Source organism: Cibotium barometz, chromosome 3 (assembly GCF_041138505.1).
Source record: "Cibotium barometz isolate CiBa-2024 chromosome 3, ASM4113850v1, whole genome shotgun sequence".
NCBI classification, from domain to species: domain Eukaryota; kingdom Viridiplantae; phylum Streptophyta; class Polypodiopsida; order Cyatheales; family Cibotiaceae; genus Cibotium; species Cibotium barometz.
In genome coordinates, this window is record NC_141048.1 from 57519589 (window position 1) to 57535521 (window position 15933).

Below are 15933 nucleotides of genomic sequence, written 5' to 3' on the forward strand. Positions count from 1 at the left end.
GAGATGCTTCAAATGTGGAAGCAAGGACCGTGTAGATGCAAAAGTGCCCAAAAAATTTGTTAAAGCAAAAAAGAACAAAACTTCTATTAATGTAGTTTCATATGTGCAAGGCAATACAAGACAATCTATGGAGCATAAGTGATTATTGGACTTTGGACAAATTTATTTCTTTAGAGAAAGGCAACCACCAAAAGACTAAATGTGCCTTAGGTGGGAATAAAAAGGAAGTCTAGTTTGCCCTTCCAATGTGGTGCCTATGATTGGAAAGTTGCACATTTATACAAGGGCTACCTAGACATAATTTTTTGGTTGCTTCTTAGTCCTTATTGGGACACATGCATGTATGCCATGGCATGCCCAATATCACATCATTGTTATGAGTATGATCTCAACTATAAGCCACGTTCTAGTTTCAAAAGGAAAAAAATAAATACATTACTTCGTACTTGATTTGAATGAGAGACGGGGAAGAGAAAGGTAATAATTCTCTAGGACATGCTTTGTCCAAGGAAATAATGGATTTCTTGCATCAATTCCATCACTTTTCACGTACGCTCTTTCAAAAGAGCTTCCCTTGTCCCCAAGGCGATACCTAGTGGATAAGAATTTGGAATTTCTACGTGAGGTCTTGGCTTCAAATCCTCTTGGAGACATCTTATATTAAGGGTGTGTTCGCGTGGAAGTGGACACGTAGGCAGCCATCCGTGCACCTTAGACCATCATCGTTCGATCCTCATGGCGCTTGCTTCCACCTTTCTCTTTGACGATCCTGCAACAATAGCAGTATGCAATGCTTTCTCTTCAAGCTCATGCTCTAGATTAGGGACAATGGTTGCCATGGACATCAGAGATCATGACTCAACTTGCGACACCAAGTTCTACCAAAGCTGTGCAAGGTGTTCACTCCAATCAACCGAGCCACTAACATATGTGGTTCGTCCTACAACTTGTCCCCGCTGCCTACAAAGTGGCCAATATTTGGAAGGGTGGTACTCCCTTGTGGTACTCGGGTGTGTGTGTGGTTAGTATGGTGTGTGTAACTGGGTGAAATTCTCGTGTGCGACTAGGAATGGAATAAGATCTCATGAAAAAAAAAGTGCCTCGCTCAAAATGCGTGAAAATGTTACACAGTATCTTCATGAACAATCGAAAGTTTACATCTACGAGTAGATTATGTCTAAAGAAGAAATGTGCATGGATGACGAAGCTTTAAGACAATATGTGATTTCATCAATTGCGTTCGATCCATTACGTTACAATTTTCCTAGTTTATGTACCAAGAGATTCATCAAGCGTTTTGTAGATATTACCTCTCATTAGCATGATGTAACCAATAAAAAGATGTTGTCTTAAGTGGACAACGAGCTTTTGAGAGCCATAAGGCAGTTCTTATCTTGGGGCCGTTGTTTATTCCAAATCTTTACCACATGTGCATGTGGGGAGCGATGCTAAACCCGGAGTCACATGCATTTGTATAAACAAGCAAGCAATAACAAGCTCCAAGCTAACAAGCTTCTAGCTTTCTGTGGGTGCTTACTACAAGAAATAGATGTTGATAGATCACCGGGCGAACTTCCTATGTTTCATTTTAAGATTATACACACCCCTAGAAAGGAGAATGTATGGTCATGCTGATCCAGTAGACCCTGAGTTTATGCACGTTCAATTGCCTATCACGACCTTTCGGATATGTGAAGTTCTTATGATTTAGATCCCAACTTTGCACCTACATTGGTGGCAACACCTGCACAGCAAATCCATCTTGTTCAAAACACTATCTTCCGATGAAGAATCATATTTGTGTGGTTAGTCTCAAGGATACAGTGATGGAAAGAAAGTCATATACCCCCATATGCAAACCCTAGAGCTGTTTTGCAAATTACTTAGGCTTTGGAAAGATATTTTTTAGCCTAGTATGTGAAAGGATATTGAGAGGTACGTCAAAAAGTGCTTGCCTTGCGAGTGTTAAGTTTGACAAGCATAAAACCACCAGTTTACCTCATCCATTATCCATTTCTTCTTACCCATGGGAGAGTATAGCAATGGACTTCACTTGCCTAAGACACCGTATGGTAATGATGTGATTTGGACCATCAAGAAACACACAACTGTCAATATACATGATGACATATGTATGGACCTCAAAAACAGAGACATATCTACATCCAGGGTGTAGATGCATTTTCTATACATAAAGATACATGATGTATACCATGCATACCATAGCACATAACATCTGCTATAATGTATACCATGCTATGTCATCATAAAGATACATGATGTATATCATGCATAGCATTAGAACCCAGATCATCTGTTATCACGTAACATCAAAGGTGAGCTTGAATAAACTGAGAAGCTCGCCTGGATACTATCTCACCGTATTCTTTGTCATATTTACTTGCGAGTATGATATGGTGAGCAATAACTAAAAGCTTGTTATCTTGCAGATTACCAATCGCTAAACATAATACATGGAAACAGCTAGCAATGAAAAATGCAGTGACACTTTATGACATCTCATGTAGTGTGTACATGTCAACAACCAGTTGCATGCTCCTTTGAACTGCACTTCAGGTCATTTTGAAATATTCCCTGCAATGTCACAGAAATGTGTCATGACAAAGTGAAGGCTTGCCAAATTGACTTGATATGAAATAGATTAAGCTCAGGTGTAAAATGTTACAAATCAAGGATCATCGTGTTTCAAATTGACAATTGCCAGACTAAGATCAAGGATATCTGCTCGGGAGCTACCATGCAGGTGGTCCTTTCTTCTAAAGAAGAAGTATTAAGAAAGACTTATTTGAGACTGTAGAGCCTTCTCATAGTTCTCTCTTTTCTTTTGTGAAGTAAAATTACAAAGTCTGTTATAGGATTGTTGAAAAGAGAGATTCCCTAGCTCTAAAGTGAAGGCAAGTTCCTAATTTAGAAAGTAGTGTTCACTGTTATGCCAAGTTTCCCTTTTGAAAACTCATGTATGAAAAGCTATATAAAGCCTTCTTGAGGGGGGACATTTTAGGCTAAGATCTGGAGGGGAGTGCCTTCTATTGCATATCACACTTCCATTGTTTTGTTGTTGATTGAGTGAATTATTAAGATCTTATGAGAAAAGCTAGGTACACTGGGAACGACGTCTCTGTTCTTTGAGTGGAAAAGACCCCAAAACCTGGAGATCTTGATATTTACTTTATTAAAATCCTTGCAATCATACGGAGAGTAAGTCTTATTTAACTTCTGAGGAACTTTGTCCCAAGAATATTCTTCTCCAGGAGAAAGTGGAAGCCTTGCAAGCTGGAAACAATTAGATATGAAGCACGGAAACAATTTGAAGCAGCAAACAAAAGCCTGCTACAAAGAGAAATTCATATAACTCGCCAAAATAATGAACATGGAACCAATTGAGTTTGCCCAATTTTACTGTGAGATGAGGAATTGTTGGCACAAATTAGGGTTAGGGTTTCAGATAGACACACACATAGAGAATCAGCAGCAGCAAGCAAGTACACAGTGGATGGTGATTGATGCTCACACAATAGATTGCATTGGAATGTGTGGCGCTTGAGTGTCAACTCCATAATATCCAAATGCAATAAAAGCAGTGGTGTCCTTTCACACTAGATATCCAAGGAGAAAACCCAAAGGGAGAAAAGTGCCCTTGGTTAGCCCATTGTGGCACTACTCATAGCATATATGTCAATAAAGCCAATAAATCCCCTCTGTAGTAGTGGCAATGTGAACATGTACAAGGTCGGCAGCAAATCACTCTCTGTAGAAGAGTAAGCCTAAAGCTTTGCAGAAAGCTTCAAACTTCTCTCGAGGCATCACCTTTGTGAACATATCTTTAACATTGTCCTGTGTAGAGAAGTAAGATAATGAGATCTCCTTTGCATGAATCCTCTCTATAACATAATGATAATGAATCTCTATGTGCTTAGTACGTGCATGAAACACTGGGTTTCGTGCCACAGCTATAGCACTCTGACTATCGGTGAGAATGGTGTTGGGTGTCTGTTGTCACTCACGAAGATCAGCCATCAATCTCCTCAGCCATACACAATCTACTGTGGCTGTAAACGCTACCCTGTACTCATCCTCACAAGTAGATGTGGCAACAGTGGGCTGCTTTTTGCTCAACCATGATGTGCATGAATGCCCCAAAAAGAAACAATTCCCACTGGTGGATTGTCGTGTATCAAAGTCACCAGCCCAATTGGAATCATGTACTATTGCAAAAACCATGCGTGGTCAAATAAGTATGTATCTTCTCATACCAAGCTCAGGGAGCTTGCTTGAGACCATAAATTGCTTTTCAAAGCTTGCATACTTTGTTTTCATGACAATGCATCACAAAACCAATGGGCTGATTTACATAAACTTCTTCCTGCAAATCCCCATTGAGAAAAGCTAATTTTATGTCCAACAACACATCTAATGATAGGCCATGATGAGCAAATCCATGATGGGCAGTCAATGCAACAACACATCTAACTATAACCATACGAGAAGTAGGTGCGAAAGTCTCATCATAATCAATGCCCTTTTTCTTGGCATATCCTTTGGCCACTAGCCTAGCCTTGTTCCTGTCAAATAAGTATGTATCTTCTCATACCAAGCTCAGGGAGCTTGCTTGAGACCATAAATTGCTTTTCAAAGCTTGCATACTTTGTTTTCATGACCATGCATCACAAAACCAATGGGCTGATTTACATAAACTTCTTCCTGCAAATCCCCATTGAGAAAAGCTGATAGGCCATGATGGGCAAATCCATGATGGGTAGCCAATGCAACAATACATCTAACTATGGCCATACGAGAAGTAGGTGCGAAAGTCTCATCATAATCAATGCCCTTTTTCTTGGCATATCCTTTGGCCACTAGCCTAGCCTTGTTCCTGTCAATGGTACCATCAGACTTTCTTTTTAATTTGTATACCCACTTTGTGCCAATGGGCTTCTTGCCAGCAGGGAAGTCTACCAAATCCCATGTGCTGTTTTTATGGATAGAATCCATCTCATTTTACATGGCTTTTACCCAATGCTCATCCTCATGAGCCTCTTCAAATGAATATGGCTCATCTGCATCACAAAGTGTACTCATGCAAGCAACATCTGCATGTTCTCTTGCATTACGTGAACCATCCCTTGTCCTACTACCAAGTGGAGTTGAAAGTTCTCTCTCCTATAAGGTACGGAGCAGCCAACGAGGCACAACTCTAGCCTCTTCCGTTGTCCGCTCTTGCTCCACTGCTTCCTCCACATTTTGAGGTGTAATGAGCTCATTTATGGGCTGATTTTGTGGACCCAAATGCTGTCCATTAGGCAAAGTTGATGGCTGATCTGTTGTGCCATCAATTCCCAACGGGAGAAGTCCTTCAAATATGTTGAGTGGGCCTGAAGGTGGCTGTCCAAAAAAATTCAACCAATGGTTGGTCTGAATTTTCAGCAAACACGTTGTCTTTGTTGTCCAAAATCCTGTGTGGAAGGATTAAAGAGATGGTAGCCTTTACTGCCACTACTGTAACCCACAAATATGTACTTAGCTGCTTTGTCACCAAGCTTATCTCGCAATTGTTGAGGTACACGGGCATAAGCTATACATCCAAAAACTTTAAAGTGATCAACTTTAGGTTTCCTATCATGCGAGGCCTCACATGGCGTTATGGTTTTCAATGCTTTGGTAGGACATCTATTCAACACGTGTAGTACCCATGATTGCCTCCATCCAGAGTTTGTGAGGCGAGCTTTTGCATCTAGCCATTTCCGTCAATGGCCAATTCTTTCTCTCAGCAACACCATTTTACTGAGGAGAATATGGGATCGTGCATTGATGCTTTATGCCCTTTTCTGCCATAAAAGCTTTGAAAGAAATGGCATGTATTCCCCCCCCTCGATCTATACGAAGAATCTACACTTTGTAACCTGTTTGATTTTCAACTTATGGCACAAAATGCTGAAAACATGCAAATATATCAGATTTTGCTTTCAAGGAATACACCCAAGCAAATCTGGAGTAGTCATCAATAAAGGTTACAAAGTATAGATGCTTTCCAATAGATGGTGTCCTCATAGGACCACGCACATCACTGTGCACAAGCTGTAATATCCGGACAGCCCTTGTTGATCCATCTTTTGGGAATGCATTTCTATGTATCTTACCCAATATGCACCCTTCACATACATGTTTGGTGGCAGTTCTACATGAGGCATGTCCTGTACCATTTTATGCCTTTGCAATAGCATCAAACTGCCATAATTTACATGCCCAAACCTGGCATGCCACAATTATGCCTCTTGCAAGGCAGGTGTAAGAGTGGTAACCACATGAGCACCATACTCTCTCCTGTCAAGCTGATACAACCCATGGTACAATGTGCCGGAAGTGACCAATGCATAGCCACCTTCATGGTCTTTCACTATGTACCTGTCGTCCTCAAAGTTCAGTGCATATCCTCTTTTAGCAAAAGAGGAGACGGACAACAAGTTCTTCTTAATCCCTGGCACATACAATACATCTGGAAGACATAAGTTTGCACCATCTGTTGTTGTGAGGATCACCTCACCAATACCCTGAACTGGATAAGAAGAATTGTTTGCACATGTTACCAGGGGCAACCATAAGCTTCTTAAACAAATTCATTTGTGAGGTAATGTGTTTAGAAGCACCACTATCAAAGTACCATGTGTCATGTCTTTCATTGACATTGAGAGACATATGCTCTAATGATGCATCATAATTGCAAGTAAGAAAAGTCCACTCATCTTGCACAAGATTTACTGATGCATCATCTTTCGCTTGCAGGTGATGAAGAAGAATCTACAGCCATGCCGCTTTCCTTTTTCTTCTCCTTTGTAAGCCGCTTTCTGCACTCATTCAAATAGTGACCCATCTTTTTGGAGTAGTGACATTTGCTCTTTTTCTTGGGCTTGCATGCATCATTTTTAGCCTTTTGTGAAGACTGTCCCAAAGCAACCTTTGGCTGAAAATTACTTTTGGCTTTTCCCTTGCCCTTGCCTTGGGCAACAAAAGCCCCATCACTGCCATGCATGACGGAAGATTTATTCTTCCAATTCTCCTCCTCCTGTAGTAACAAGCCAACCAACTCTTCAAACAAGATTGGTTTCGGGTTTCCCCGAATAGATAGAGCGAGCGATGTGTGGAAGTTCAAGTACGTTTCTGACAACGATGATAGTGTAAAACATGATCTCATCAATATTGAGTAACTGCTCCAGAAGATCCTGGATCTTCGTAAGATGATCAACCATAATATCACCATCATTCATGTCCAAGTTCTCAAGTTCTTTATTGAGATATGCAACCCTAGCCTCATTCTTTGCCTTATACATGGTTTCAAGTAGATCCCAAGCTCGGTCGTGAGGTCTTGCAAGACCGGATATACGGTATGATTGATCGCTTTACTGACAAAGCCCATCTCTTCTTCTCTTGTGAGGGAGGAGTAGGTATTACAGCTTGTTGAGCACCACAGCCAGGTGCGTTAGGTGCTATGTCAGCAAGGCGTACATCTTCACCAGACACATAACCCCATAATCCTTTGGCCACAAGAAGGTTTCGGACCATGAGACTCCAGAGGAAGTAGGTACTGCCATCCAATTTGTCCTCTTGGGACAAAACCCCGAATATATCAGTTGTATTCCCAGCCATAATGCTAAAATCTTTTTACCAAGAGATATGCAAATACGTGCAACCAAATATGCTATAAAAAGCACATGCAGGCAAAATTCCAACGCACCGGAGTGCAATGCTAGGCAACCACAAGGTCCTGTGCAAATGTTTTGTCCCAAATACACAGCTGCAAAAAAAGTTTGTAGTGTCCTAACGACTTATGTAATGCAAATCTTTGCACAATCATTGCATAAATTTGCAAACGAGGCTTGCAATGCGAAAAGCCCCAAATTTCTGTGCACCAATGGGCTGTTTTATGAGGAAAGCCCCAAATTTATGTCCTGTAACTACAATTGTACAATTAAGCACTAATTTTTGAAAAATCCCCAAATTTTCACTCAACCTTGCACCAAATTTTCACTAAACCCTGCACCAAATCTTGCCCTCTATTGCTGCTTGTACATGAATTTTGCAATGAAGCAAGTAATTTACAAAACCCGCAAATTTTGCATGACCTGTACTTTCAAATTTTGGAACAAAGAGAGCTTGACAGGCTCACTGCTGACTTTCTTTGGGGTAACAGTGCCACCAAAAATAAAATCCATAAGGTGGCATTAGAGAAGTGTACCCTGCCTAAAGATCAAGGAGGTCTTGGGCTTCTGGACATCAGAACCATGGCTGATAAACTGGCTTGCAAATGGATAGTTAGAAGTGTCTCCACCAGAGACTTCTGGACTTTTTTCATTCACAGAAACTGTGGGCGGTTTCATCATAGGAATCTTAAGGCCTGGGACAAATTTTCCCCCAATGAGATATTTATGTCCAATGCTCCATTTAAGGCTAAGGGTACTACTCTTGCTAACCAGTATTGGAATGCTTGGTTTAAGTATAAGAGTTTGGTGAGCTTAAAGGACAAGAAAGAGCTCCTCTACTTGCCCTATGATATGTGCAGATCATACCACATATCCAGTAAAGGGAATTGGTAATGTCATACTTATTGCAGCCAATGGTGCCAATATATGTATGAAAAATGTATTGTATGTTCCAGGGATAAAGAAAAATCTGCTCTCCGTCTCAGCCATAAACGACCAAGGTTTAAAGGTTGAATTTGAAGATGGGAAGTGTTTGGTAAAAGACCCATCAAAGGGTTATGAAATAGTCACTTCTGGAACACGATACAAAGGCTTGTATAAGCTGGACAGCTATGACAAGCGCACTTATGATGCAAATACAGTGGCTGCCCACACTCCTGCTATGCATGATGCAGAGCTATGGCATGCTCGTTTTGGGCATGTAAATTTTCAGAGTTTGATGCTTTTGCAGAAGCATCATATGGTTGATAATATACCGCCTCTTGAGTCTCCGCCAAGACATGTATGTGAGGGGTGTATTTTGGGAAAGATGCATCGGAAACCATTCCCCAAAGATGGAGCTGTTAGAGCTGAAAGTAAATTACAGCTCATACATAGTGATGTATGTGGTCCAATGCGGACACCATCCATAGGGGGGCATCTTTACTTCGTCACATTCATTGATGACTACTCCAGGTTTGCTTGGGCTTACCCTTTGAAAGCAAAAGAAGATGTGTTTACATGCTTTCGACACTTTGTAGCAATGGCTGAAAATATGTGTGCATGTAAAGTCCAAACACTCCGCTCAGATAGAGGTGGAGAATACATGTCAAATGCATTCAAGAATTATATGCTTCAAAAGGGCATCAAACACCAATGTACTGTGCCTTATACACCGCAGCAGAATGGTGTAGCTGAGAGGAAAAATAGATCTCTCATGGAGATGGCACGATGCATGGTGAAAGCACAAAAGTTGCCTCACAAATTTTGGATGGAAGCTATAATGTGTGCAACTCATGTGTTGAACAGGTGTCCAACAAAAGCTTTGAAAACCATAACACCATTTGAGGCTTGGTATAGCCGAAAGCCAACAGTGGATTATATGCGTACATTTGGGTGTTTGGCATATGCACATGTGCCAGAACAACTCCGAACAAAGCTTGATGACAAAGCAATTAAATGCATTTTTGTGGACTACAACAACGAAAGCAAAGGATACCGTCTTTATAATCCAACTACACGAAGGATTTTTGTAAGTAGAGATGTGGTATTTGCTGAAAATTCAGAACAGCCCATGGCCAGCTTGTATAAAAGCAATGATACAGGCATACAGGACATGTTTGATGGACTTTTACCCATTGCAATTAGGGGGGATTCAGATCAGCCAGCCCCTACACAAGAAAATCCACATGTAGAACATGTGGACCAGCCAGCCATTCAGCCCCCTTCTGTGGAAGAAGTGGAAGATATTGTCTCAATTTGCTGATTTTGACCTCAATTTCAAAAACCCCCAAATTGCAGGCAAAGCAAAATGCCCAATTTTTTTTTTTCAATTTGTCCTGAAATTGATAAATTCCCCAAATTTCTTGAATCCTGCACCACCTGCAAATTCAAATCTTCCTGGCAAACCCTATTTTGTTTACTAAAACACAGGTACCTGGGCAGCAATGTTGCACAGCCGGGGAGACGTTGCAAGTGGAGATTCAAGGCTGCTGCGTGTATCTATAGCCGGATGGAGACTGTGGAGGGTGCCAAGATGGTTGCTGAAAACTTTGCAAGAAAGCAAACTTGCAGCTCCACTCACAGGTAGAACAAGGGCTAGTTCCAGCCATGCCTTGAATGTACATCGTGAGGAGTTTGCATTCGCAATGGGTGGTCTCTTTGATTCAGAAGAGCCTTCTTCTTATGAAGAAGCACATGAGAATGAGCATTGGTTGCAAGCTATGCAAGCTGAAATTTCTTCTATCATGAAGAATAATACATGGGATCTTGTGGAATTGCCTAAAGGCAAGCATGTAATTGGCACCAAGTGGGTGTATAAAGTCAAAAGAAAGTCTGATGGTACTATTGACAGGTACAAAGCAAGACTTGTGGCTAAAGGCTACTCCCAGAAAAAGGGAATAGATTATGAAGAAACTTTTGCTCCTACTTCGAGAATGACCACAATAAGATCTGTGATTGCATTGGCTGCTCATAAAGGATGGAAAGTGCATCAATTGGATATCAAAACTGCATTCTTAAATGGGGATTTACAGGAGGAAGTATATGTAAATCAGCCCATTGGTTTTGTAGTTCCTGGTGAGGAACATAAAGTATGCAGGTTGCACAAAGCATTGTATGGGTTAAAACAAGCTCCAAGAGCTTGGTATGATAAGATACATGCTCATCTAACCAGCCAAGGTTTTGAGAATAGTTCAGCTGAAAGCACATTGTATGTGAAGAAAACCGATGCCGATATTCTCATAGTCATCTTGTATGTAGATGACATGCTCATTACAGGTACAAGCAAAGCACAAATTTCAGATTTCAAAGCTGATTTGAAAGCTGAATTTGATATGTCAGATTTGGGGCCTTTACACTACTATCTCGGCATACAGTTTATGCATACAGATGATGGCATTGTTATGCAGCAAACTAAGTACATAAAAAGTTTGCTAAAAAGGTTTCACATGGATGAATGTAAGCCCATTTCTACTCCGGTAGAACCAGGTGTACGGCTTACTATGCATGATATTGGAGAGCCTTTTGAGGGTGGCCTTTATAGCCAGGCAGTGGGATGCCTCATTTACTTGTGTAACACGAGGCCAGACATATCTTTTGGGGTGTCTTTGTTGAGCAAATTCATGCACAGCCCAGGCACAAAGCATTGGCAAGCAGTCAAACGCATTTTTCGTTATCTTAAGGGTACCCTGGATCTTGGTTTGTTCTATCCCAGGGGGGGCAGCTTGCAGCTTTATGCATACAGTGATTCAGATTGGGCTGGTGATTACGATACCAGGCAATCCACCAGTGGGAATTGTTTTTTTCTTGGCAGCTCATGCATATCTTGGTTGAGTAAAAAGCAACCCACTGTTGCTACATCTACTTGTGAGGCTGAGTACAGGGCAGTTTTTACAGCTACAGTAGATTGTGTATGGTTGAGGAGACTATTGGCTGATCTTCGTGAGTGTCAGCAGACACCCACCACCATTCTCACTGATAGCCAGAGTGCTATGGCCGTGGCACGAAATCCAGTATTTCATGCACGTACCAAGCACATAGAGATTCATTATCACTATGTCAGAGAGAGGCTACATGCAAGGGAGATCAGTTTATCTTATTGCCCTACACAGGATAATGTTGCAGATCTATTCACAAAGGCTTTATCTCGAGAAAAGTTTGAAGCTTTCCGCAAAGCTTTGGGCTTACTCTCATACAGAGAGTGATCTGCTACCTTGTACAGGTTCACACTTCCACTACAGGGGGGATTTGTAGGCATATGCTCACTTATGGTAGTGCTATGTGTGAACAGGGCTTAACCAAGGGCACTTTTTCCCATGTGGTTTTTCCCCTTGGACATCAAGTGTGAAAGGACACTCTAACATATAATATTTTGTACTTCTATATTATATGGATGTGGCACACATGCAAGAGTTGACTTGCATTTTGTGGATACCACACTTTTGGCTCTCTCTCTCTCTCTCTCATTTCTGTGTGTGAGCTTCTCTACCCTGCACCTAACCCTAATGTGCAGGTTTGTGTGTGTGAGTGTGTGAGTCCAACACCCAACATATCAACTTGAACATCTACTTTAGAAGATGTGTGTTAGTCCACAACCAAAATATGAGAGGGGGTGTTAAATGTTGGGTACACGTGGTCATCTCCCCATTGTGAGCCCCGTCAAGGGACTTTTTTTGGGGACGATGTACCACCACATAGAAACAAGGTCTAAAAGAGTGCATAGGAACGAGCTTTTGAGTGATGTATATATGTAGCTTGAATAAAGTGTAAATGGGTTTCAAAATTGGGGCAGAACAATAGAGCATAGGAACATCTCTTAAACATGGCATATTAACCTTAGTATTAAGGCTATACATTGATGTAACTTCAGCTCGTCTATTGAAAAGCCAATTTCGAAGGTCATCGCCACCACCTTGAAGTGCTATGTCATCAACACCAAAAAGCATGCTAGCACACCACCTTTGTGTTGGTCATGTCCGTCCGGCCACTCCCGGCTAGTTCAGGTGTGAACCTAGATTACTCACGAGTACTTTTTCCCCGTGGCTGGACATAGGTTTCTACCCCGTGTGAACACCCTTATGTGTGTTGGGCACCTTGCCCTAGGCTTTTAATGTACTCATTGTACTTCATTATCATTATTGAGTACGTTTCCAGCAGCTCCATCTCTCACACATTTCTTTGTTCAAGCTCTCTGCGTGTGTGTGTGTGTGTGTGTGTGTGTGTGTTTGTGTACAGGCAAGCTCCCCCAACCTCAACATTAGTATCAAAGCCCAATTAGGGTTAGGGTTAGGGTTAGGGTTACACCCTGCTGCCCCCTCAGCTTTTTCTTGAGCCTATTGCACGCATTCTGCAACTCTATGCATGGAAGTATAGCCGCCTTGCAACTGTCGACCTACGCTGCCTTGCAGCTGCCGCTCTGCCCTGCGCCACCCTGCCTCTGCCTTGCGCCGCCCTGCTGCTGCCCGGGGATTTCCAATGTATATTTGCATATGCATTTCATTTTATGTATGTGTGTAGATAAAAGATTTACTAGATGCATGACTTGTTTTCGTGTCTTGCATGCTTGCCTATGTTCGGTCTCGTAGCGTTGGGGACGCGCAGAGCTACTGGCTACGAGTGTGTGTGGATGCCTTGGCTTGTTGATTTGCTATTGGCTTTTTGCAGGCACCAAATCTGGCTCGAAAGGCTCAAAAACAATGTCTAAGGCTTAGTTATATTTTATAGGGTGGAGTATTCACACCCACATTAAAAATGGGTGTGAACACCTTGATGGGCACACAAGCATTTAAGTCATTTTTTTAAAAAAGTGAAGGGCTTATGTTTTATACAAAGGCTTGTGATACTATGGCACTTTCGGTTTGGCCACTTGAATGTGGATGCACCGTGGTGAGCTTTTCGAGACCAGATGGTGGTTGGTGTGCCAGATGTTGGCAGCAGGTAGGGACGTTGTAGTTCTTGCATTCGTGTGGTAAGCAGCACAGGGAATCCTTTCCGAAGCAGACTTCCAAGCGGGCATCGAAACCTTTGGAGTTGGTACACACTGACTTGTGTGGGCCTATGCAGACAGCATCCTTGGGAGGTTCTTTGTACTTCATGCTGCTTGTAGATGATTGTAGCAGATTCTCTTGGGTTTATTTTCTTTCACAGAAGGACCAAGCTTTTGCTCGGTTCAAGGAGTGGCATGTGATGGTGGAGAAAGAGTCTGGCTTGTCGATAAAAACGGTTAGGGTTGTCAAAGGAGGAGGGTTTTCTTCCAATGCATTCGTGCAGTTTTGTGTGGAACATGGCATCAAGCGGGAGCTAGCTAATATAGGTTCGCCTTTTGAGAATGGAGTAGTTGAGCGAAAGAACAGGACTGTGGTGGAGAATGGAGTAGTTGAGCGAAAGAACAGGACTGTGGTGGAGATGGCGAGGATGATGCTGGAGCAATGTGATCTTCCTCGTCCACTTTGGGGAGAGGCTGTGGCTACGGCTGTCCATATCCTCAACAGTTCTCCGACGACTTGAGTACCGAACATGACTCCCTTTGAGGCGTATTTTGGTAGGAAACCTGTTTCCGTGTATTTGGGAGTGATGCATATGTTCACATTCCAAAGAAGCAGAGGGGGAAGCTTGACTCAAAGTCCCAAAAGCTTGTCTTTGTGGGATATAACTCTCTTTCCAAGGGATACAGTTCTATTCAACCTAGAAGGAGGCGCCTAGATGAAGAGGAGGAGTGGAGGTTATTGCTCATGAAAAGATGTGGTAGGGAGAGGTTTGTGCAAGACTTTTGAATCAAAGAATTGCTATTAGCAAAGTAGCAACTCGTGCAGCTAAAAGAGGAGGAAAAGTTTACTTTTTATCTTTTTCTTTTGAGTTAACTAGCTTGCATGACTTTTTTGGAGAAAAGTGAGCTTGCATGATTTACTTTTAAGTAAAGTAAGCTTGCATGGCACACTTTTAGGTGAATGAAAAGATAAAGCATTGCATGATGCATGCATGTAGCTGAAAAAGCTTGCATGTCGCATGCATGGGGGTTTCCAGCCATGCATGTCGCATGCATGAGGATTTTTGGCCATGCATGTCGCATGTACGGGGGTTTCTAACTATGCATGACTATGCATGTCACATGCATGAGGGTTTTTGACTATGCATGTTGCATGCATGGAGGTTTTTCATTATGGAGAAGAAGTTTATGAACAATACTTAGCTAGACTGTCATGCATGCATAGAGATAGAAAATCCGCATAAGAGTGGGCTTCCTTCAAAATGTCGATTATTCCTGCACAAATCCATCAATACAAGTTATTGAAGACAGTTATGCAGCATACTAACCCATGGGTGCACCGTGCAATCCAGGCGTCCCCAGATCCATAAGCTTCTCATGCAATAAAATACAAGCATTGTCCAGGCAAACAAAACAATACACGCAAATAAAAATAAGCCATGCACACAAATGTATGCATTTAAACACATATTTTGGAAGAAACCCCATCTATTTATATGTACTTGATATTTACAAGGGCTATGGTATTTGGCTCTCCAAGATCCATCAAATATCCATGGCATTATATATTGCATTTGGTTCTCCAAGATCCATCAAATGCTTAACATGCTTCTATGCAGCCAGGATCTCGTAGATACAGCTAGCATACAGATACATGGGAAGCGTAACCATAAACATTCCATGGCTACATGTAGTGTCCAACACCCATGTCCATGGATAATAGAGAATTTACAATATGAATCCCGAGAAATTAGGGAGTAGTTACACCATAAGCAAGATAATAAGTGGACACAGGCACATGAGCCAACTGTGTCCCAAATAGCCATAAATCCATAAGTAGCTTTAAGTACTTGCAAAAGAAAAGTAAGCAGAATACATAGCCACAAAACATCTTGCCATGCCATTGGACTGCATAAGGGCACCACCCCTATGATCTATACGCATGCCCAAGCCATATGGTTCACCAGGGAAACAACCCTTCATGAAACCATAGATGCTTGCCAATGTTTTCCCTTCCACGAGACTTCACTCACTAGGGCAACTACCCTTCCCTGAGTTCATGCGACACTCACCAGGATTACCACCCTTCCATGAGTTCACATAATTCACTCACCAGGGTTACCACCCTTCCATGAATGAATCCATCCACAGTCGGTGTAGACACAAGGCGTCATGTCCACTCTACCACATGCACTCCGTGCCCGTACTCAGAGCATACACTTTGGAGGAGAGGTGGGCTCAAGTTCACTCTAC

General features: G+C 42.0%; 1 protein-coding gene across 2 annotated transcripts in view; it reads right to left on the minus strand.

Annotated features, from left to right (window-relative positions):
- Window positions 1-1526: 1526 nt before the first annotated feature.
- Window positions 1527-15933, minus strand: part of LOC147640300 (uncharacterized) — a 41991-nt gene continuing 27584 nt past the window's right edge. Inside the window, exon 2 of one of the 2 annotated variants that reach the window (XM_086778989.1) lies at window positions 1527-1744. In XM_086778989.1, coding sequence (XP_086635115.1) covers window positions 1708-1744 — 37 coding nt within the window. In that variant the 3' untranslated portion in view covers window positions 1527-1707. Of the gene's footprint in view, window positions 1745-2135; window positions 2596-15933 lie in introns of those variants that run through there. The other variant, XM_086778991.1, reaches the window with a different exon arrangement.